Below are 23,372 nucleotides of genomic sequence, written 5' to 3'. Positions count from 1 at the left end.
CACCAGAATAGGATGGTAATATCTGAGATGGAACAAAGGGTCATAAAACCAAAGACTCTGAATCGGCCTCAAAAGGTTATATAATCCAGCCCTCTGTTTTTGTAGTCATTCGTACAATTTGGCAACCATTACTGAGGATTTTTACTAAGTGCCCATAATCATCTCCTAGCCATGGAAAATTTTTTCCAAGTGTTTAACTTAATCTCACTTCCCCCTTTACCATTCTTAGACAAAATGGAGAACAAGTCATCAACACTACCCTTATTTTTAAGATGGTTACAGTACACTTGTCACAGAGTAGGTGCACCACAATAAGTGAATGTTACTTCACCAGCTTCTGCCTTTCTAAATTCAACAAACCAACCAACCAACTAACCACTCAGTCCTTTGGCATATTGTTCTTGCTCTTCTCCAGACCCCCTCCAGCTTTTCCAAGTACTCTAAAAATGTGTTGAGCAAGGGTAGACCCATTAATACTTTATAGGCCTAACCAATGCTAGGTAGAGTAGGAAAAGTTGGGTAGTCTCAACTTTTATTTATTTTATTTGATAACTGGATTGTATTCTAGGTCTGTTTCTAATACTCACTGTGAGGTCAGGCTTTTCTGGGCCCATTTCTCCAACTATAAAATGAGTGCTTTGGACTAGATGACTCTGAGGTTACTTCAAATTCTAAAATTCAGACTGATGACTTCCCAGCTCCTCCAGGCCATGCTTTTGTTACAATATGCCAGTATCCACACTAGTTTTAGAAAGCAGAAAGGAAAGAAGGAGGGAAAGTAGGGACAAAGGAATAAAGGAAGAAAAACCATTTCTACACTATGGACTCTTACAGCTTGTGACTCACCCTGATGCCTTCCCCCCAGTTCTTTTTTGTTTTGTTTTGTTTTGTTTTTTAGGTATACTTGTGTCAAGTCACTCATTGCCCATGTCTCTCGTATACCCGTGTACCATATTAGTATATCAGTTCTGGCTTTTGGTCTTTGTACATACTACCTGTCTTCGTCCCCTCTGAGCATCATCCTGGTTGTGGTGGTTCATCTCCCTCATTTTGTCAGGGTCACTTTGAAGAATTCTATTCCTGGTTTCTGAGGTGTCAGCAACCCCGCCCAAATGTCATACTCGATGAGCAGACTCCCAGTTCAATCCTTCAAGTCAGTGCGAATAATATGATATACCACAAGTGCTAACCCCATGGGGCCCCACCGAATCCATCCCCCAGGCTTGACGGGGAGCCACTGATCACAATCCTGGAGAGATATTGCTCCCAGGGACCCCGTGACTTCTCCAATTTTAATTCACAGAACAGGAAACAAACATCCCTGGGGAAGGAGAGTGGCCTCTGCTCTGTCAGTCACCAAAGGACAGGGAGTCCACGTGTCTGATGCTGATACAATAAAAGAATTTCAGTATGTTAGAGGTCAAACCTCCTCCCAGCCCCTGGTCCAGGATGGGGGCAGAGTGGTGACCATGGTGGCGGCAGAAGCGGAGGCAGCGGCGGCAGCAGCAGAGGAGGAAGGAAGTATTATTTTTGCTGTTTCATAAGGAGGCCCGAGGTGTTGAGAGAAGGCTTCAGCAGCAGGAACCCAGAGCGGTGGGGGTGGGGGGTGAGGGGTGGGGGGGACAGCAACTTGTTTCAGATTGGAGAGGCCGTGATGCAGGGGGCCAGCAGAGTGAAGCCCAGACTTGTATCAACTTAAAGATACAGGAGGCAGAGGGAGAGTGCCTAATTCCCAGCCCACAGAGGCATCTCACCTGGAGGTCTGTTAGGCAAGGGAGGCAGGTTGGGAGCGCTAACTGGATTTTTTATTTTTGTATCAAGACACTGTGTTTAAAATTTTTACAAAGGACAAACTCCATGGGTTTCTGTTAGTGTTTTAAGAATTTTTTTTCTTTAAAAAAGAAAAAAGCCAACAACAACCAAAAAAACAAAAACAAAAACCCAAAACAACAACCAAAAAAACTGCCTTTTTGAAAGAGAAATGACAGACACAAAAGAGACTCCATAAAGAAAATAGGGCAAATTTCTGATAGCATTATCCCAAGGTCAGAGGCAGACCCTAGATTCTACCCAGGTGCCCAGTAATGACATAGCCTCCACAGAACCTCATTCACCAAGTCTAGGGTCCCCTGGTCTAGCTAGGCCAACACTGCTGGCCTTTGGGGGAAGCAGGTCACCCTTCAGTCTCTGCAGCCCTCCACAGAGACACAGGGATCGCTGGCGACCTCTCCCCTTTGGCCCTCCAACCCCATCCATTGTTAGCCCCTTCCTCCTTGGGGGTCCTGCTCCTTGGTCTGATGGTGTGAATACAGGAGCTTCCAGAGCCCCAGCAACCTGGGCCTGGAGTCCTCCCTTCCAGAACCTCTTTGCACTTATGGGTTGTAGAGGCATTTGTTCCAAAACTGAAAAAAAAATCAACAAAAATTGAGATCTGGAAAAAAGACCAAGTCTCGGGGAGGAAGAGCTACTCGGCTCTTTAAAGCTCCCAAGTCTGGAGTTGGTTGGTGGGGCAGTTCCAAAAGAGGCCGAAGGTGAGCACCAAGGGGGTGTCCAGCTGTTGCTTTCAGGCCCCCCAGGAGTGTCTGTGGTCAGGCTCAGGGAGCTGGCTTCAGCGGCAGTTCCATGGGTTCTCAGTTTACCAAGAACTCGCTTGCATCCCCACTTGAAGGGACTGTTCAGGTTTACGTCAGTATTTGTGTTTTTTTGTACATGCAAGTGCATGTCCACATCTGTCAGTTTGTGCAGGTGGGTCTGCTGTAGGGTGTGGGTGCACGCATGTCCATGTGTGTCTGTGTATGTGTGTGTCAGTGTGTGCACATGTCTGTGGATCTGGGAGGGAGGGAGCTGGGAGCCCAGGCCGTGCTCCAGGCTGGAGCTATACCCGGGTGGTGGAGTGTGAGTGTGGCAGCCCAGTACTGTTGAACCCTGTGGCAAAGGTGTTATAGGGGTGCAATGTCTGCAGCCCTACCAGGGAATTGGGGATCATTGTGATGGTGTTGGGGGTCATAAGTGGGATGTCATCAGGGGAACGCCGCAAGGTCAGGGTGTAGTCGGGCAGTGCAGTGAGGCGCAGTGTGTCATGGGGGGGACCTGCCTCACACTCATGGTGGGCGGGGCCCAGCTGCAATGCTGCCAACTCCTCCTCAGGAGCAGCTCCCAATTCAGGGGCCCCAGCACCTCTCTGAGGGCTAGGCTGTCGCAGGGGCTCCTGACGCCGTTTGTCCTTACGGTAGTAGAGGGCAGCGAAGGCCAGGACATTAAGAAACAGGAGGGAGGCCCCCACAGCAATGGTGACGCTCAATTCAGTGGAGTAGTCGCGTGGGTTCTCCACCAGGAGTGGCCCTGCATCCTGGTCCCCGTTCCAGGACCCTTGGGCATTCTCGTTGCTGTAGGCAGGTGAGATGGCCGGCCGCTTGGTGCTCCAGGTCTTGCCATTGGGTCGGCGGGTAATGTGGGAGCTGTGGGTGGTATCCGGGGGCGGCACTTTGGTGGTTGTGGATGTATAGTGGAACATGTCATGTAGATTGTATAGGTGGGGCACTAGGTGTTTCCAAAAGGCCACCTTTGTGGCCCGGTAATGGTCGCGGACCCTTGGTTTCAGACCGATGTGAAGGTAGAGCTGGTCTCGGGGATTGTATTTGGACCAGGCCACTTCCTCAAAGCGGTTGGCCTTGGTGTGAATGAACTTGGTGTCCTGGGGGACCGGCTTGTTGGGATCCCTGAAATACCACATGGAAATCTGGGGTCATCACTCTACCTGGATGAGAAAAGGGCCCAGCATTTTTCCTCTCACACCCACCCCTAGACCTCATGCCCAGTCCAAAAATGGCCCACAATTTCCCTCTTTCTCAGGGTCCCTCCCTCTGTTCCTATCCCTCTTCTTCCCCAGGGCCTGAATTTCTATTCCCCATGGCATCATGGAAACCATCTCATCCTCCAAGATCATGCCAGATGTACTTTTCCTTCTCACATGCTCCTGAGCATCCATCAGTCTTTTTAGCTGCCCAGTTGCCCCTGGAGCCTTTTGAAAGGGTCTTTCTGAATGTACTTTATCCCCACTTCACAAGGCCTCTGATCATCTCACCTCAAATCCCATAGTTCTGCCAATAACTCTCCCTCCTGCTCAGTCACAATGCTAACCAAGTTCTGAGACTTGGCAAAATGCTTGAAGGAAGGAAAATGTCAGGAAAGACTTTGAGGGCAGGAGGGAGGGAGGAAGGGAGGGAAGGGAGCAAAAGAGTTACCAAGCAAGAATTGAGGGTATATCTCAGGAAGGGAGATTATGGATGAGGCTTGGATAGAGGAGCAGAGAGCATGCTGGGGTCCAAAAAAAGAAGATTGCCCATATCTCCTTACCCAGTCTTGGCAAAGTTGGTCCAGTAGGTCATGACGACAGCACTGAGCATAACGTCATTCTTGGAGAAGTTGCAGGGGAAGAGGTCGGTGGGGCCTACCATGGGGACACCAAAAACGTAGGGTACTTCATCCCCATGAGCTGCATCTGACCAAGCAGGCTTCATGAGGCTCTGGCAGTGATGATAGAAGGCGTAGAAGTAGGTAGGTGAGCCATAGCGGGCATGCAGGTCAGCTGTCACTACTGAGGGCTCCACCCACTGGTGGTCAGTGAAGAGTGCCACCAATGTTTTACGGCGGGTCTCAGGGTTGTCCCGGTCTGCCCAGTCTGTGTACATGAACTTGATGGTCTCCCGCAGGGTGTCCTTACCCTCAGGGTAGCCATACAGATTGTCCACAAAGTTGGAGACCGAATAGTCAAAGTCGGTGCCAGAGACACCATCCTCAGGGTCTACCACCCCTTCCACAAACTTGAGCCCCTCACCCTGGTTGACACCTAGCATGATGTCATAGTTGAGGAACTCGCCCTGTTCCATTAGGATCTCAGGGTCATCAGGAATGACATCACCATCAATCACAGGGCCGAAGGCCACATGGTAGCGGGCCGGCTGGATGTCCTGCTCTACCAGCTCCTTGGCACTCTTTTGCCGAAGACAGTCCACCATATCCACTGTGTCTAGCACGTTACAGCCCACCTTGTCTGCCAGCAGGCTGGTGTACTTCACTGGCTGGTAGTTCACAGCCCAGCTAGACAGAGCAGAACCACTTTGGATGATGGCCCTCTGGAAAAGCCCTATAGAAGACAGGCAGCACCACATCAGATCTGTCACATCCCCCATAGCCTAGGCCTCCCTTGGCTGTCCCTGAGGAACAAATAAAACACCTCCTCATTCCTCTGTCACTGAGGCTGCCCTGTGGTTTGAATAGAGAAAGGACTCTTTAGGCTGGGGGTGATGGGTTGGGACCAGAAAAGAGGTTCCTGTGCCCCTTCCCTGACCAGTCCTCTGCTTGGGTTTTCCTTTGCATCCCTGTCCTAGGGCTGTGGTTGGTAACTTGGGGGTTAAAGAAATGCCAGGGGGAATTAACCCCTTGGATCCCCAGACATCAGCTTCCTTATGTTCTCTCTCTTTATCTCTCATTGTCTTCCCCTCTTGCTTCCTGCCCAGCTGGACCCAGTTCTGTGCCAGCACACTACCAGGGAGCTGGCGCTTACACCACAAAGGGGTCTTTTTCATGAGAGATGAGAAATGCAGGCAGGAGAGAGCCTCACATTCTGGGAGTGTGGTGACGGACCCCTAGGGCAAAGGGCCCTGGAGCCTGAAAGTCATCAGGAACTGTGTCCTCTCTGTCTGTAGTCTCCACAAGATGAGATATTCCTTTTACTGAAGCGACTGATGCCCCAGGTCAAGATTTTCCTCTAGCTGAGAGGGAGCCAATCCCCTAAACTTCCAATGAGGATGACTCTTCCCTTCTTAGGAAAAACAAAACAGTACCATTCTTGCCATGGTCCGGACATTCCCAAGAGAGAATGTGGCCCTCAGACCTGTAATTCCATTCCTCTAAGAGAAAGGCAGTTTGCGTGGGTGAAAAGAGAGGGAGAGAAATGTAGACTACTAGCTAAGAGAGAGCCACATTTCTCTAAAGATTATTCTCCATCAGTCAATTACAGAAAGGCAGAGAGAACAAATCTTTAAAGAAATCTGACCCCTAGAGACACAGGCCCCCTCTGTGAGAGATTATAGCATCACTCCAGAAAAGACCTTCTCCTCCCAGGGAAATAGTCCCCAGTCAGAGGAGGCCCTGCTCTGCTTTTCTATCAGAGGCATCCTCCCAGCCAGTCATTTCACCCTTCTTTGTGAGAAAAAGGGATTCCTCTTCCCTACTACTGTCCCTGAGAAACACATTCTCTCCCTTTAGAGATGCAGAGCCCACCCCAGTCTTCTCTCACCGGGGGCAGTCCCTGGAGGGGCAGAGACAGAATTTCTAGTACAGAGAATGTGATTTTTCTCTCTCAAAGAGAGACAGGCCTTCTTCAAAGAGAGATCCAAAGTCTCGTCTTCCTGTGAGTATATCACGCTCTGGGAGGATTGATTTCAGTGAAAAAGCCTGTCCTTCCTCACAGGTATCCTCACTTCAGAGAAAGCACACCTATTGCAGGAAGATCTTTACTTTGTGAGAAGTTCAGCTTTGCCTTTCAGAGTGAGTATGTTCCCTGTAGTCCGGAGGTGGAGAGAACATTTCTTTCCAAGTTCCAGAGGGCACATTCAACCCCCTGGAAGAGTACATTGGCAGAGAGGCCCACTGCAAGGAGAGAGGCTCGCTTTCCTTCAGGCTGAAAATGAGCATCTTCCTTAGGTGGGCTGCACAGCCCTGGAGGAGGTCTGGAGTGTGGTAACTGACCATAGTCCTTCAGCAAAAGCCCACCTCACAGCTTAATGATTCTCACTTCAGACTCACCTCCTCCCTCAAGGACATCTTCCCTCTTGTACAGACTTGTTCCTCAGAGAGAAAGGCAGGGCATGAGTGTTGCTTACATCTAAGAACTAATTTCCACCCTATAGCTCTACCATGTGTCTTTTACAAATGGATTTCCCCTGCCCCAAGTGAACAATTGTCCCTTCAGAGAAAGGCATCTTCACCCCAGTCCCCAAATAAGATTCCCGTGCCAGAGGGAGGACTTGGCTTTCTCAGAATGTAAATGGGATCTTCTCCTTCCTTCTCTAGCATCAGGAGAATTACTTCTTCCTCCAGAGAACTATTTCCCTTCTACGTCCTCTGAAAGGGATACTGAGCTGGAAGGAGAGGGCAGGTGGACTCCTCTTGGTGCTCCTGTGGCACGGGGATAGGCATTCTGGAGCCTGGAAGGCCTGAGGCTCAGAGTGGGGAGCCAGCACTTTTCTAGTTCGCCTTTTGCCCCCCAGAGCTACTCACCCTCAGAGTGATGTGACAGCGTGAGGAGGCTGACACAGGATGCACCAATGCCTGAGCCAAAGACGGTGATACGGCGGGGATCTCCCCCAAAGAAGGCAATATTCTCGCTCACCCAGCGGAGGGCCTGGATCTGGTCAAGGAGCCCATAGTTGCCCTTGGCAGCCTGATCGCCAGTGCTCAGGAAACCTGGATTTGACAAAGTGCATGAGGACAGTGAAGGCGGACAGATGGAGGATTTCGGTTATGGAAGGAGGGAGGAGTCGGGAGGGGAGGTAAGGGCAAAGGATGAGCATGTAGCATAGCCCCTTCCACCTAGTCAACATAAACCACTGCTCCATTCTACAAGGTCCAGCATCCTCAATGAAGGAAGAGCTGACTCCCTGCTTCCCCCTCCCCTCAACCCATGACCCAGTTTGGAAGGAAGGATCTCCAGACCATTCAAAATGGATGCCTCCAGTTAGGAGGCAAATGGCCAGAACTCAGCATCCTCTGTCCTGATGTGCTTACTAGGTGGGGCCATTACCCCAGGACCTGGCAAGAGATGGAAAGGGCAGGGACCTTGGAGTCAGATATCCCTGGCCTGGAATCCTGGCTCTAATATCTTAAGCCACGTAGCTGTGGGCAAATAATTTAAAATCTCTGGGCCATAGTGTCCTCTTCTGTGAAACAGGGATAAAAAGACCTCATAGGGCTGTAACAAGGATAAAATGAACATGAGCATCTACAACATGTTTGGCGCAGGGCAGATCCACAGTTACTTCTCTTTTTCATTCCTCCTTTCTCTCAAAGAAGTGCTGCTCCCCAAAGGCAACCATCCCTAAGCAATCCTTCCTCTTCCTGTATCTTAGTCCAGCTCCACTTCTTTCCAGGGCCTCAGATGACCTCCTTTCCCTCGTTCTGATGACAGGCCCTCATTTCCCTTCCTCCCAGATCTGATGAATCAGAAACTCTGGGGGCTCGACCCAGTCATCTAAGCTTGTAACAAGACCTCCAGGTGATCCTGATGCCCGCTGAAGTTGGAAAACCTCTGGGTCAGGCTACCTTTTTGGTCTGGGGGAGAAATGGGGAAGTCAGTGTCTGTGTTACCACAGAAACAGGTCTTCCCGCTCACCCACTGGGATTTGCTGCTGAGGAGACATGTCACCATGGAGACTACCTTCCCACCCACCTGCTGGGATTTGCTACTGTGGAGACTTGTTGCCATGGAGACTACCTTCCCGCCCACCTGCTGGCTATCCCACAGAGATGTCCTATATTTCCCCCAACCCTGCTTCCATTTTAGCCTGATCCTGCTGCCTTATTTCATCTCTCTTCCCTTATCCTTTGGTTCCTTGAAAGGCCCTATCTTCTCCTGCCTTGGGCTTTCGGGAGGTTTCTTTCCAGGTGGGTTTAACTGTACTGCTCCTATGTACCGAAAACCCATACCTGGATCAGTATTCTTTGTCTCCACATTTAAAAGCTCATTTGGAGTATCTGAAATCAACTTTCTGTTAGGCCATGTTTGCCGAGGCACCCAAGGCTCAAGGAAAGCTCTCTGAAAGTCTATGGGCAGAGAATGAATTCAAGTAGACCTAAGTAGGCACAAGATTGTATCACTGTCTTTCTCAAGTCCTTCTGAATCTAGCTTCTGCAAAAAGAGCTCACTTCACCCTCTTCAAGTGTGTTATTAATTTACCTTGGGTACAATTAAGAATGTAAAGTATTTAGTTATTCCTCCCAGGAGCTAGTCACAAGCACTCTTCAACCCCAGGTTCCAGATGAGGAAATGAGAAGGAATTGCAGAAAGCTTGAATGGGGAGGAACAGAGTCACCCTTGTTCCTCTTGACAAGGGGACCCAGCTTCTCCTTTGCCTGGCCCACTCACAATTTTAAGCTGCTACTGTGAGTCTTAAAAACTCTGCTGACTGAGATCCAACCCATCTGTCCAACCAAGCCTTGAGACCCTCCAGCAAAATTCACCATGTGCTTCTTGGAGCCTGCCTGTCCTCTTCCTATTCCCTTCTTGCCCCATATTCTCTTTTCCTTTTCTCTCACTTAAACAGTAGCAGACTTGGCTTCAGCCTTTGCCAAAGCATCATTCAGTGAAACGTGTCAAATATGTCTGCCCTCATCAGTAGGAAGAGCTTGCATATGGATGGAGTAAAGTAGATTTTTCCCAACTGCATAGACTCACTGGGTTAAGAACAAAGGCCCGCAGTGTTTGGGTGGAGGAGTCGACTATCACTGCCTGCTGCCTCAAAGTCCATGAACCTTGAGGTAAGGGGCACTGAAGCACACTGGTGATGCTGTGTCAGGTTCTACTTGGAGCACTGCATCTAACAGGCTCAGGCAGATGATACTGCAAACGTGACCAACCACAAGCACGTGAAACCCAGCAGTCTGGCAGAGCAGTCACTCTCTGTTGGTCCCCCCCGACAACTCAGCCATTCACTGAAATGACATAAGAGTGGGGCCTGAAATACCAAACTCTGTAAACTGATAGTATAAATCGAAGCCAGTCTCTTTGGGCTCAAGGTTTTCCTGCAGTACAGTATAAACTGCTTGTCAACAGAAGACAGGGGATCTGGCAGATTATATCAAACCCAGATATTTGTATCACTCAAAACCTGATGCTTACCTGGTTTTCAGTTTGCCTGAAAGGTACTGGAGCAAGGATGTAGGATTAAACTCTGGGACCCAGAATAAAACTTGGCAAGCCCCTACTTCCTCAGCCCCAGGGAGAGCCACATCCTATAGGTTATCTTTGGTTGGCCCCAAGCCCAGCTGGAGTTTCTCAAATAATAGCCACTCTTCTGCCTTGGAGGGATGAGTGGATTCACCTGTGATATTCTCAACATATGTGAATCACCTAAGTTGTCTAGAGATACACCTTAGAATGAACCATCTGTTTGGGCTCAGTGTTCTGAGAAGATGATGGAAGGAAAGGTGCATTAATGGATGTAACTGGGGTCCATAGCTGGCCACCTGTTCTTTGATGCTTTGGGAAATGAGACAACAAAAGCCTTCAGCTACACAGCAAAATCCCCAAGTGTCAGGGACAAACCCATGTTTTCTATCTGGCACCAAGGCCAAAGACATCTTGTATGTGCCTACAATTCAATCAGTGGTTTATGGATTATATTTGTGCTGCCAAACAGGACCTAAAGGGTACACAAAGAAGGATTAGGGAACTAAGGACCAATTCTCAGTTTACGACTCCTTCTGAGGTTTGTGTGAGGTTATTTAGATCATTAATGGTTTAAACCCAAAGAATAATATACCTGCCTCCCAATGATGCTGTTCTGATTCATCCTAATGAGAGAAAGTTGTAAACTGGGGGTCCTTCTCCTGAGTTTCATGGATGAGCAACAAGGAGGTCCATGAGGTTGTTTCTCTAAGTTTTTATGTGTGCATGCATTTTTTCTGCTCTCATCAGAATCTCAGAGTGTCCACGAGCCCAAAACAGGTTTAGAACTTCTGATATGAAAGCTCAAGGCTTAGAGCAATTGAAGGGTTGTGAAATAAGAAGCCAATCAGGATATCTCAGGGAGTGCCTACCAGCAATAGCTTTCTGTGGAGCCCCCAGCTCCCAACTCAGCCTTCAAATCCTATGAGTCTCCCTCCTGGCTCCTCTCTGCCTCCTTTCCGTGTTGCCCTCTTACTCTTTTTTTTTTCTCCCCCCACTTTCTCTTCCTTACTTTCTCCTCTCCCTTCTCCTTCATTCAGAGCTGGTCCTATAATATGGATATGAGGCATCTTTTTAGTATTTTTGGTACTCAATAAATTTTATAGGATGGAGTTTTGTGTTTGTTACTTAAAAAGCAGCTTATTTCAACATTTCCAGCACTCACTAAGAAAAAGTGTCACTAAAGTACTTTTGGCCTTCAATAACTGCATATGTGTCTGCATACAAGTGTGTGATTATGTTTGTGTATTAATTACTCTCAAAGGTACTGCACAACCCAAGTGCACGGGTTCACCATACCACCTTCATGTTACCTACTTTACTATCAGAGACTCAGATCCCCTTTTTCAACAGGAGAGAACAGTTTCGAGAGTTTTCCCATGACGCCCAAGGCAATTCAGAAAGATGGGGAGCAGCAGCAGAACCATGAAATCCCAAACCCCACCAGACTGTTAAGAGAGACCAGGGAGATGCCACTGAAGGGGCATCAGGCTCTACTGTTTTCAGGGAATATTTTTTCTCTAGTCTGAATCCAAACAAGGTGTCTTCCCATCCCACAGAGTCAAAGAGGTATGTCAAGAGGAGACTGCCATTTAGCATACTCAATTGTAATCAGAAAGGAATTGTAGCCCCACAGCCTTTGGGATTGGAACCAGCAAAGCAATATGCTCCACAGCAAGTTAAAATAAGGTTCTGTCAGCCAACTGGTCATGGAGTAAGCCATGCCTAACTGGTGGCTCAGCACTCAGACCTAGAGACCTGACAAACATCCTAGACTCCTGCTGGAGCGCTGAGGACACAAGCCCTCCAGGCAAGAAGTTGTCTTCTTCATGATACTACAGAGATACTGGGCTGCACATGTCCTCTGAGGCATCTAAAGTGAGCAACTGAACAGGAGTAAGGCCTTGTGGGCTTTGTTGTCCTCTCTGAGGCATGTGGTTGCCTCAAGATCTTGGACACTGATAAGCATCAGCAGACACCAAGGAAGGTACATAGTAGAGGGGATAAATCTTTGAACTAGGGGAGTGGATGATGGAGTATGTGTGGATAAGGGTGTCTGGGTGTGTATGAGGAGGTGTTGGGGAGATAAGTGGGTATGTGTGGGAGTGTGCATGCCTTGCAGGGTGGGAGTATTTAGGGATGAGTGTGTGGGGAGGATAGAAGGAATGTGTATGTGCATACCAATGGGGTGTGCATGAGTGTAGCAGGTGTGTGTGTATATGGATGCATATATAATTGTGGAGTGGGGTGGGGGATTACATACACGTGTATATATTGGGTACATACATGTGGGGCTTATATGAAAAGTGTGTGTGTGTGTGCATGCACGCCATGTGTTCATGTGGGTATATGTGGGGGGAATATATAAGTGTAATTTATGAGACATGTGTATAGATGTGGAAGCAAGAATGTGCGGGTATGGGTGTGTGTGTGTGTATGTATGTGTATGTGTGGGCCTGGGAGGTGTGGTTGTGCAGGTATGGGTTTGTATCTTTGTGGGGGAAGTAAGGGAAACATGAGTATGTGTGTGTAGCATGTAGGTGTGTGGAGTAGATGCAGAAGTGGGACTATATAAGGGGATGTGGGTATATGTGTACATGTACGGGGGCTGGAAGGGATATTTATGGATGCATAAGATGTGTATGTGGAGGTTGTGTGTGTGTGGACTTTGTATGTAGACGTGTGAGTCTTGGTGTAGGGCATATCCATGAGGGTAGAGGAGAGTGCGAGTGTGGGTAAGTGCAGTGTAGATAGGGTGTGGATGTGGATATAGAGATATGGGTGTGTGAGAGACAAATCTGTGTATATGTGGGTTACGGGTATGGAGCGTATAGGGGTACATGCTCCATACCTGGATATATGGGGGTTGGAGACTATGTGTGGAGTGAATATGAACTGGTGGGAGAATGTGTGTATCTGGGTGGGGGTCTGCAGACATGCATGTGGGGTGTATATGTGTCTGGGTAAGGGTGAGTGCTTGCGTGTGTGGGGGGGTGGTAAGTGTGAGAAATAATTGTATGCATGGGCATGGGGTGGGTGTATGTGGGGTGTGGGTATGTAGGGGGCTAGATGGATGATTCGTGTGTGGGTAGGAATGAGGATAGGAAGCTAGAAAACTCATGGTCCCTAAAAAACTCAGCCAAGCCAAAAAACTAGGAGCAGAAAAAAGGTGTGAGTTTTCTAAACATTCCAATGACTTCTCAGCATTCTGAGAAAGGGCCTGAGGATATGGGAAAGCTCCCAGCCCTTGGGAGAGCAATGGTTTTGGCTTGGTAGTCAGCATCAGCTAGAGACTCAGGATTGCCTGTTCTTAACTCCCCCCAGCATTCTTTCCTTCCCCCTCGAGAACCCCGCCTTCCTTCCAGACACTGGGTAGGGAACCATACCTAGCACTCCAACCCGATAGTTGAGGGTGATGACGATGACGTTGCCATAACTGGCGAGGACGCTGCCATCAATCATATTGCCTGTCCCTTCCATGTAGGAACCTCCGTGGATGTAGACCATGACGGGCTTAGCACCACTGTCCCGGATGTCTGCAAGGAGAAGGGGTGAGACATGGGCTGGGTGGGATGCTCTTCGACCCCCACCCCCACCATCCCCACGGGGGAGGGGGATGCGGGCAACAAAGCTATCCCAGGTGCCAGGACACCACCACCATCCCCGAGGGCAGGACTCACGGCTGCTCAGCTTGGGGCTCTAGTATGAGCCAGAGCCAGAGACAGCTGGACCTCCGTGATGTTTTTAAAGGCTCTGCTCTCCAGTGCCTCCCAGCCGATGGCAGGCAGGCTAGCCTGATACTAGGCTGAGAGCTAGGCCTAGGTGGGCTGCGGCGGGGCCCTGGGGCTGGTCCTTCAGCAGGATCAAGTTAATCCCTGCCCTGGGCACCCAGGAGTCCTGGGACCTGACATGGCTTTTGAGAGCAGGGGCTGGGGAGCCCTGAAACCCCCAGACTAGACCAGTTACATGGAAATATGGCCATTGGCAGCAGCTGCCCCCCACCCAGTGCAGACAGAGACAAGGGGCCAGGAAAGGGGTGGACAGGGAGAGAACAAGGAAGGATATGGGGAAAGGAGGAGTGAATGGCAGAGGCGGGGGGTGGGGAAACCTGGAGGACATGGTTTCTCAGCCATGTGCCCATTTTACCCCGTTCTCCCTGGGCACCAGGCAGACTGAACTGGAAACAATGGGGATGGGGGAAGAGGAAAGGGGCAGAACTAAGACCAAGGGAGCCTGTCCCCAGTCAGCATTAAGATGAAGATGGAGCCTCCCAGAGGCCTTTGAACAAGGGACCATCTCAAGTGGCAGCTCCCAAACCTAGGCAACACAGTGTAGGGGCTGGGAAGTCAACAGAAGGCTCCAGGCCTGACTGCCTCTGCCTGCCTCTCCATTTGTGAATTGGACCAACACTCTGCCACATATGTTCTGCCCTACCAGTCGCCAGTGGGCCCACCTGAGCTGTCTGACCCCACCAGGGGCGGAGGGGCAGGGCCGGGGCATGGAGATAGAAGGGAATGCACTCTGCTGAGAGCAAACAGAACCTGTTTTCCCAAGGAGGAAGGCTGGTCCAATGGCCACCCAAGGATCATACCATCTACCGACTGGGCTGTGGCATCCTGGTCTCAGCTTGGCATTTGACCCGTGGTCTTTCTGGCCCTGGCCTGAGCTTTATAGCAGCCCCTGGCTATAAAGACCACCTCTTCCTTTCTGGGAGCAGGCTAGGGAGGCTCTAGGTGGTGCTCTTCTCCAGCCCCCACCCCACTTCTTCATCGTCACTGTCTCTCTCCTCAGTTCAACATCCTGCTGGGCCCCTCTCCTAGGAGTCAGTCTTCCCGTGAAACACAGGTGTTTCCTCAATGAAACACAGGCAACTCCTCACCATTGGGTTTCTTCTGTACCTCTCCCCACCCTCCCCCAGCCCTGCCCTCTCGCCACTCTCCCTCTTGCTGCTCGGTCAGGGCAAGTGCCCACGAGCCAGAAAAGACTGGGGAGGAAACTTGTTTCCAGCAATGACCCTTCCTACTATCGAACTGAGGGGTGGGGAACCTGGGTCCGGCCAGCCATGTCCATCACCCGCAACGCCCAGTGGCCAACCAGGCCAAAGATGGATGAACAGATCAACTGGCCTTGTATAGGAACAAAAACACACCAACAGACGGACAGACAGATAGGCGGGGCTTCTCCCCGTCGAGAGGGGGAGGGGGCTCTGTGCCATGCACCAGCCGCCACGCCCTGCAGCCCCCAAATACCTTCATCTTCATCCCCGTCATTATCCGCTAAGTCCTCGCCCTGTTTCTTAGCGCCGGATCCTGGGGACCAGACACGGGGAGACACAACAGCACAGAACAGAGAACAAAACAGAGAGAGAATTCAAAAACAGCATGACTGCAGTGTGGCCCAGCAAGCCAGCTCTGGGCCTGGGCCCAGGACAGGCAGGAGGGATGGCAAGAACTGAGGGAATGGGTGGGCTGAGACCTTCATCAGGACGATGGTGTTGCAGGCCCCTGCAGTGCTGACCTCCCTGCACCTCCCTGCCCCACCTCTCAGATGTCCCCAATGGCCCATCTCAACCAACTACCCCAGCACACTCTAGGCCTTCCCAGTGAGGAAAGAGGTAGAAGGAGGTGGGCCAGGGCATAGCGCCAGAGACCCATTCAAGGAGAGGATTTATTCTGAGTGGACAGGGCCATGTGTGCGTGTTCACAGGCAGGTTGAGCTGGAGAGCTGGGTGGGTGGCTGGGGACTGAGAGTGAGAGGTGGCATTGCCAGCCTGCAAGCCGTCAAGGTAAGGTTATCAGGGCAGAGATATGCCCCAGCCCTGAGCTCACTCCCCGGCCCAGTGGGCAGGCTCTGCTGACCCTGATTCCCGCAGAAGATGGGAGACATGGTTTTCTCTCCAGTCCTCCTTTTTGGGGCCCCCTGCTCTGGTTAATGGCAAATGGGGTTCCTGCCCTCAGGAACCAGGCTGGGAGCTGCCAGTTCTGCTCTGAGATATAGAGAGACTCAGAGGGAGAGAGGAAGGGAGGGAGAGAGAAAGAAAGGGCAAAAAGAGATAGGGGCAACCAGAGAGAAACAGATAGGAATAATGGTAATAATTCCTACCACGTACTAAATATTTGCCATCTGCCAGATGCTCTACTTAGACCATACATAGTGCTCAGTCCTCATACCCCAAGGAGATAGGTACTATCCTGATTCCTGTTTCACTGATGGGGAAACTGAGGTTCAGAGAGGCAAAGTGACTTGCTCAAGACCCCACAGCTAGGAAGTGCTAGAGCTGGGATTCAAACCCAGGCCTGCTTGACTCCAAAGCCCATGGTCTTTCCACTGCACCATGCCACCTCTCTGGAACAAGATAAAGGGAAAGGAAGAAAGAGCTAAGAAAGGAGAGGAGGGGAGGGAAAGGGAGGGGAGGGGACAAGAGTAAAGAAGAGACTAAAAGAGAGAAGAAAGACATTTAGGACCTGGGGGTAAATTGGCACCAGTTCTCCTTCCTGTTCTAAGAAGACTAGAAGCGCGTCTGGGAGCTGAGAATGGCTGTGAAAAAAGATGACCTTCTAAGGCCTGGATGCTCTTCTGCCCAGTCGTTCTGCCAGCACCCCAGGGCGTACCCACTCCAGTCTGTGACACCAGATACCTTCAGCCTGGAGGCAGCAAAGAGCCCTTCTTTCTCAGCTAGTTTGCACTCTGGTAACTGACCTTCCTTACAGTTATCAATTGAAACAGGGGACCCCCTCCCCTCCTACTACCCAGTGGCTTTTCAACTGGGGTGATGGCCCAGCCCTAGAAGTGGAAACCACCTCAGGCCTCCTGAACTTCCAGTGGTGCTTACCATCATAACACGCTCAACACCTACATCTGCTGACACTGCCCTCAGAAGCCCCGTGGGGATGGGACATCATCATCTATTTGGTAGACAGGCCCCCAAACAGAAAGGACTCATCAAACCATCCCCAAACATATGAATTCCCTCCAACTTGGCTCCTGACCCCACTCATCATCCCAGCCTTCCCCACACAAGTACCTTTGCTCCTTCGGCTTAGCCCTTGCTGCCATGCCTCTCACCCAGACCAACTGGACCACCATCCCCGTATACTGAACTGCTGCTGGACCCCAGGGAGGCCAGTGGGGCCTGACGTATACACCCTCACAATCCTAGCAGCTCAGCTCAAGATGGCCTCTGGGCATGGGTCTCCCCCAAGAGGCAGGTCTGATAAGTCCGTTCCAAATGCCATACAGATCCTGGAGAGGAAACTCATTTCAACAGCCAAATGACTAATGCCCTAGGGCCACACTGTCTAGAATCCCACTTCCCAGCTTGGCCTCTGGGACTTAAGGAAAGCAACTGAGTTTTAAGACTAGGCTGGGAGCACCTTCAGAGTAGCGAATGGGACTTTTTAAAAATCGCGGTAGTCATTTCTAAGTCTTTCCTCTATCTCACACCTCTCTACATCCCAGCAACACCTGGCCTTGCCGGGAGTCAACAATCATGAGGGCTAAATGTTTGCTTCTAGTCAGCTCTAGTCAAACTCTCTCAGGCTGTACTGAACTGCCCCAGGCTCTTCCTGGAGCCCCAGGGAGATGCTAGCGTCACCTTTCCCCACTTCCCTCCTCCCTCTGGGAGCAGACTTAAAAGACTCTCTTCCTGACTTCATTTCTAGGCTAATGGAATGTTAAGGCCAGAATGGTCCCCTACCACTTTCAGATGTGGAAACAGAGGTGCTTCAAGGAAAAGACTTGCCCAAGGTCTCACTGTGAGTTAGCAGCAGAGCTGGGACTCAGGCTTTGTGTTTCCCAGACCTGTACTTTCTGCCACCCCATAATATTTCTTCATTCATGAAAAAAAAATTACTGACTGTCCACTGAGCATGAGGTCGTGGGCTGGGTGTGGTTATGAGGTACAACACGACCCCGAGGGCAGCAGGTCTCACTCAAGGCTTTAGCATGCATCCAACTCTGTCCCACCGGGCAGAGTCTCGGGATCTGCCCCCAGAGATTCTTGTTCAGTAGGTCTGGGAAGCATCCTGATCCAGGAATCCTGCTGACCCACTCTGAGAAACCCTGCCCTGGGATCATTTAAAGAAAACGAGCCCCAAGCCTGCCTCAGGGTGGTGGCGCGGGGAATGTGTTTTCCACCTGTTCCTCAGGCTGTTACTGTTCCCACTGCTGCCCAACCCATTCACATTTCACCATTCTTTTGAGGTGAGGAGGTCGGGAATGACCACATGGCAGTTCTTATGTGAGCTACAGTGGAAAGAGCACTGTCCTGAGGGTCGGAGACCCAAGTTCTGGTCCCAGCTCTGCCACAGAAGCGACGTGGCTTTCGGCAGCTGCAAGTCACTCCCCTGTGCCGGTTTCCTCGTCTGTAAAATCGGGATACCAAATCCTGCCTTATGTGCTTCCAGAGATGTGGGAAGGATTTTATGAGGCAAGTATAAAAACACTTGGTGGAAAACATAAAGTGGCATTCGGATCTAAGGAATTATTATCCAAGAGAATGAATTCCTCTCAGCAAGAAGGGAGATTTAAAATTCAGGATCTTTTGCCTCCTTAGCGTCCATAGATCCCAGAGACACCCCTGGCCCCTCCACGGTCTGCCACCAGAGTAGCCTGGGTCTCTCAGCTATGCTCTCGCCACAGAGAGGGTGGTAAGTGGTGGCAGGGGTCCTAGGCCTGTGTAAACACAGTGGATCTAAGCTTCTGGGCAGGGGAGTTGCGTCTAGACTTGCAACCTGGGAAAAACAAGGACAGAATGGTCTTATGGCTCCACCCACCAGGAAAAGGGTGGAGCCTCTGGCCGCACTGTGGCTGCCTGAAGTTTCTCCTGAGGTGTCACCAAAAGAGTCCCTGCTTCTGTCCTTTGGCACACACTTCGGAGTGGAATTTGTAAGTTTGGAAGAAAATGGGCTGCTGCTTCTGCTCTGAACCTGCCTTGGGCCACCAAATCCTCCCTGAAAAGCTGCCTGGGCCCTCGGAGGAGGTGGAGCTTAGGCCTGCTCACCTCTCCCTGAGCCTAGGCTACTTGAAGGAAGGTTGGGTCCTCAGGGGTCAGGACAGGTGGGCAGGCAGCCCTCCCTCTCTCTCTCTCTCCCTCCCCGCCGGCTCGCTACCTACCTCCTTTCCTACAAATTTTCTTGTTGGGCTTTCTGGCGCATTCCTTGGAAATCCGCTTTACTGTAAAATGAATAAAAAACTAAAAAATAACAGGAGGCCTCTGCCCAGGGGCATGCACCCCCCCACCCCACCAGGCCCCAAGAGCTGCTCTGCAGGCGGGCACATGGCAGAGAGCCTGTCCCACCATCTCCTTGTTTCTGTCACTTACCTTAGTGTGACCCCCGCGGGAGGAGGCATCGGCTAGTAAAAGAGGAGGCACCTAAGCATTGCCTGCCAGGCTTGTCCCCTGCCCCCCTCCCCCTGAAAACACACACCCAGCTCCTTCAGCCACGAACACCTACCACCTTTCGAAGCAGGTGGAATGGCAAGGGGGGGCGCTGGTGGAGCCAGCATCCTCCCGCGGGCAGCTGCCAGCAGAGACCCATACTCCCCCAGGGAACCCCCATCCAGCACTCTGGCCCTAGACCTGTCAAAGCTCTCAGGCCTGGCCAGGCCCCTTTTGGTAACCATGTCACTCACACATGGGAGCTCGGACAATGCTGGTGGGGGGGCGGAACAGGGAAGGGGTAGGGGGAGGCCAAGCAGAGTGATGGTTAGAAGCCTTTTCACAGACAGACGGATGCATGCTGCAGGGTACACAACCACATGCAAGCCACAGACAGCAGGGCAGGCAGGTGGCAGGTAGGGCCCAGTGCCTGGCCACGGCACTCACCATCTTCCGTGGGCACATAGACATTCAGATAGAGGCAGTCTTCGTTGGGCTCCTGGATGTAAGTGGCGACGATATCCAAGTTGGCCGTGAACCAGACGGGCAGCATGACTTCGGGCACAGCTGTGTGGATGTTCTGGGGGCACACTGGGGGAAAGTGTGTGGCGTTCCGGATGCCCGACCAGGATGGGGGTGGTTCGGGGGGCAGGAAACGTTTCTCGCCGATCGGGGGAGCTGCGTAGGGCACCCCCAGGTATTGGTCCACAGGCCCCAGGATCTCACTGGGCAATGGTACCCGGGCGCCCCTTAGCTTCCCAAAGTGAGTATTGACTGTGGGTGCTGGGGCCTGGGTACTGGCCCTTAGCACCAAGCCAAGGAACCACAGGGTGAGGCACAGGCTCCAGCCAACTGTGGGCTGGGGGCTCAGGGACAGCGAGGGCGGGCCAAGCCGCAGCCACATGTTCCGGGCAGGGGGACTGGCAGGAGAGGCAGACTCCAGGGTCACGGCACCAGCCCAATAGGCAGCCCCTTCATGGCCACACTGACTTGAACCTCAAAACTCAGCTCTCGAGGGACACCTACAGACGCCCAGCAACGTAGAGAGCAGGTCATCGGAGCACCACAGCTTCAGAAAGGGGACTCCCTCAGGGCCAGACAGGCCTGTGAAAAGAGGGAAGTATGAGTCATCGGAGATGGTCTGGGAGGGCTCCAGAGTGGGTCTTGGGAACCCTGGGGGACTTGGGCTCATCGACACTTAGGAGAGGTGTAACATATTCTGGGTTCCAAGGATGCATGGGCCATCTCCACTGCCAGTTGGAACCCTTCTATGTTCCTGGCCACGACTGGAAAATCCACGGGGATGGACAGAGTGGCTTTTTTTTCTTTTTTTGTCACTGCAAGCCCACAGTCCCCACCTTCAACTCCACAGCCAGTCAGCTGGAGCCAGGATCGCATGTGGTGGCAGGGGCTGGGGAGAAGTGGAAATGGAGCCTGGGTCACTGGGCATGCCATGTGAACTCTGAGTTGTCTAAGCCCCTGGGACTGGGGAACCCCACACAGGGACCTCCGCATCAGGAGAGGGCAGGATTGTTAACCTCACTCTGGCACCCTGAGGCATAAGAAGGGGAGACAGCAGATAGGCAAAGGGTCCCCTAAAGAGACTCCTCATGCTCAGGCAGGGCAGGATGGCCATTTGCCAGGGTCCCCAGACCCTCCCATGACCCCTCCTGTACTCTTCTCCTCAGCCCTCACCACTCCAAATCCTTAAGACTTGTTCCTTTCTGTGAGCTATCTAATTCATGGGAAGTGCCAGAACAGAGGTAGACACCGTTCTGCCCAGCACCCTAGGCATCGCTGAGGATCAGCCAGTGTAAAATAAACAATGGAGTGCAGGAGACAAACACTCAGAGAGACTCATAGAAATGAACTCACAAAGACTCAGAGTGGGGGAGAGAGACCAAGCTAGGATCACAGACACTGTGATATTCACTCAGAGACGTACATTCCAAAGCCACAGAGATCCCCTCATACAGTCCCACGTTCTGAGACACAGAGCCTCACAGAGCCAGAGACTCACAGAGAGATACATTCAGAGTCACACACAGAGACTTACTGAAATATAATCACACACACCCGCATAGGTAAATATCCAGAGACACATGCAGCATAATGGTGACACATAGGTGGAGGCAGAAACAGAAATAGCAACACACTCAGACTCATGGGCTTTCTAACACACGGTTACACAGCCAACACATATACACAGGCACACACCAAGGCTCTTGCATGGACACACAGACACACAGACACACACGAGCACGCATATTTAGTGCCAGCACCACTGCTTCAGGTTTCTCCCGCCTTCCAAGATTGCAGGGCTGCTTCTTTAAGAACTGGTTGAAGGGGTGGGAGAAGGAGATTGGGAGCGCCCAGCAATCGGCCGCCACCAGTCGGGAATGAGACTGTGTGTGTTTGTGTGTGTGTGTGTGTGTGTGTGTGTGAGGGAGAGAGAGAGAGGAGGAGGAGAAGGAGGGAGGGCAGGCAAAGCAACTGAAGGGTGGGAGCTCAGAGGAAATGGGGAGCAAAGTACTGGGGGGGGGGAGAGATCCCAGACACTGCCCAGAATGCACCCGGGTGGGGGGAGGAGGGGAAGGGGAAGGAAGGGGTAGGAGTAGGGAGGTGGGGCAGGAGCGAGTGGGTGTGTGTGTGCGTATGGGGTGGGGGGGAAGGGGGGGGAGTCCGCAGCTGAGTTCACACAATCCCCCCATTCACCATCTCCATGGCAACTCCAGGGCACAGACCGCTCATTCACACGGCTTCCCCGCCAGCAACACCCCCTCATTAACCCCCTTGATGCCACCTCTCCCCACGCAATCCATTAACCCTTTCAGGATGCCTCCCTCTCCAATAACGCTTCAGCGCCAAATGCCTTCCCCTTTGAGTCAATTCCCTGTAGCCCATCTCCTGTGAACACCTAGACAAACCAACCGACCCCCAAACGCCCTCTGTACCCTAGGACCCACATTCTGAGTCCCTAGTGCCAAGCTCTCCAATCTGGTCCAACTCACAATTTGGGGGAAGATAAGGGGGAGGTGGCAGTGCCTGGCAGGAGACTGGCATCTGGGGTACTTTTTGGACTGAAGGGGTTTTGGTTGAGGGGCATGGTGCAGGAATGGAATGGTATCGAAAACTACAGTACTGGGGGCTCTGTGGGTTTGGAATAGTATTGGGGGTCAGAGCTGCACGGGAATGGGGGAGGACAGGATAAAGACCTGGGTGGGGGGGCTGCAGAAGGTGGGGGAGGGAGCCTGGCTAGGAGACGCTATGATGAAAGGGGGATGGGGTTGCTCTGCGGGGGAGGGGGGGGACTGGCAATGTGCAATACGGCCGGGTTCAGGAATGGGGCTGGGGGCTCTCAGTGGGGCTATTTTGATGAGCATGCAGGCCTGGCCGTGGAAATAGAGGGACCATGGGCAGGAGGATGATAGGGATGCGGGATTTAGGGAGGAGGTGGAGGAGAGGGAGAGAAGCGGGAGAGGACTGGGGGGTCAGGGGTGCCGATGGAGAACACCGGGTTGCGAGGAATGGGGGGCACTGACCGGGCAGTGGAAGAGCCCGGAATTGGGAGGGATGGGGGCAAGGTATGGGCAGCTAGAGAATGAGAGACCGGGGCAGGCGGCCTCACCTGTTCCCCCGGCTGTTGCGAGCGACTGAACCGGGCCACGGACCACCCATATCGCCTCCAGGCCAAGGGCTCCGCACCCGAATCCCCGAGATCTGCTCTCCGGCAGCCTGGCTGCTGTGCCCGCGCACCGAGGGGGCGCGCTGCGCGCGCCCGGACACGGGGGGTGCGGTCCCTGCCATTAACTCCTTTTGTGCCAGAGATGGCTCAAGTCTTGGGGCAAGGCCCAGTTCCCCCTATGCTTAAGTGTGCTTGCTCACGATCTCTATCTCGGTCACTCTCTGGCTCTTGCTAGCACACCCATCAATACCCCAGATTGCAGGCTATCAGAAAGGTGATCTTTCTTGGCAACTAGTCCCAATTCTACCTGCCAAGCTTGGAACAAAGGGATAAACTGAGGCAATTCCTTCAGGAGCATG

At 51.9% G+C, this 23,372-nt stretch overlaps 1 protein-coding gene across 7 annotated transcripts; it reads right to left on the bottom strand.

The window, feature by feature from the left end:
* Window positions 1-1,783: 1,783 nt before the first annotated feature.
* NLGN3 (neuroligin 3) lies at window positions 1,784-23,102 on the bottom strand. Of its 7 annotated transcripts, XM_004480057.4 has the most exons (9): window positions 22,957-23,095; window positions 20,355-20,432; window positions 19,776-19,919; window positions 19,064-19,123; window positions 15,199-15,258; window positions 13,336-13,485; window positions 7,285-7,470; window positions 4,357-5,146; window positions 1,784-3,719 (listed from the first exon to the last, which is right to left on the bottom strand). In XM_004480057.4, exons 3-9 carry the CDS (start codon window positions 19,879-19,881, stop codon window positions 2,876-2,878), a joined length of 2,196 nt encoding a protein of 731 aa, XP_004480114.1. In that variant the 5' UTR covers window positions 19,882-19,919; window positions 20,355-20,432; window positions 22,957-23,095; the 3' UTR covers window positions 1,784-2,875. The 7 variants fall into 7 exon arrangements, with proteins under 7 accessions (XP_004480114.1, XP_058146920.1, XP_058146921.1 ...); XM_058290937.2 differs by lacking the exon at window positions 19,064-19,123 and having other exon boundaries at window positions 22,957-23,102; XM_058290938.2 differs by lacking the exons at window positions 15,199-15,258; window positions 19,064-19,123 and having other exon boundaries at window positions 22,957-23,074.
* Window positions 23,103-23,372: the final 270 nt, after the last annotated feature.

This window comes from Dasypus novemcinctus, chromosome X, assembly GCF_030445035.2.
Source record: "Dasypus novemcinctus isolate mDasNov1 chromosome X, mDasNov1.1.hap2, whole genome shotgun sequence".
Classification (NCBI taxonomy): Eukaryota; Metazoa; Chordata; class Mammalia; order Cingulata; family Dasypodidae; genus Dasypus; species Dasypus novemcinctus.
This window is presented reverse-complemented; position numbering and strand designations above follow the sequence as displayed.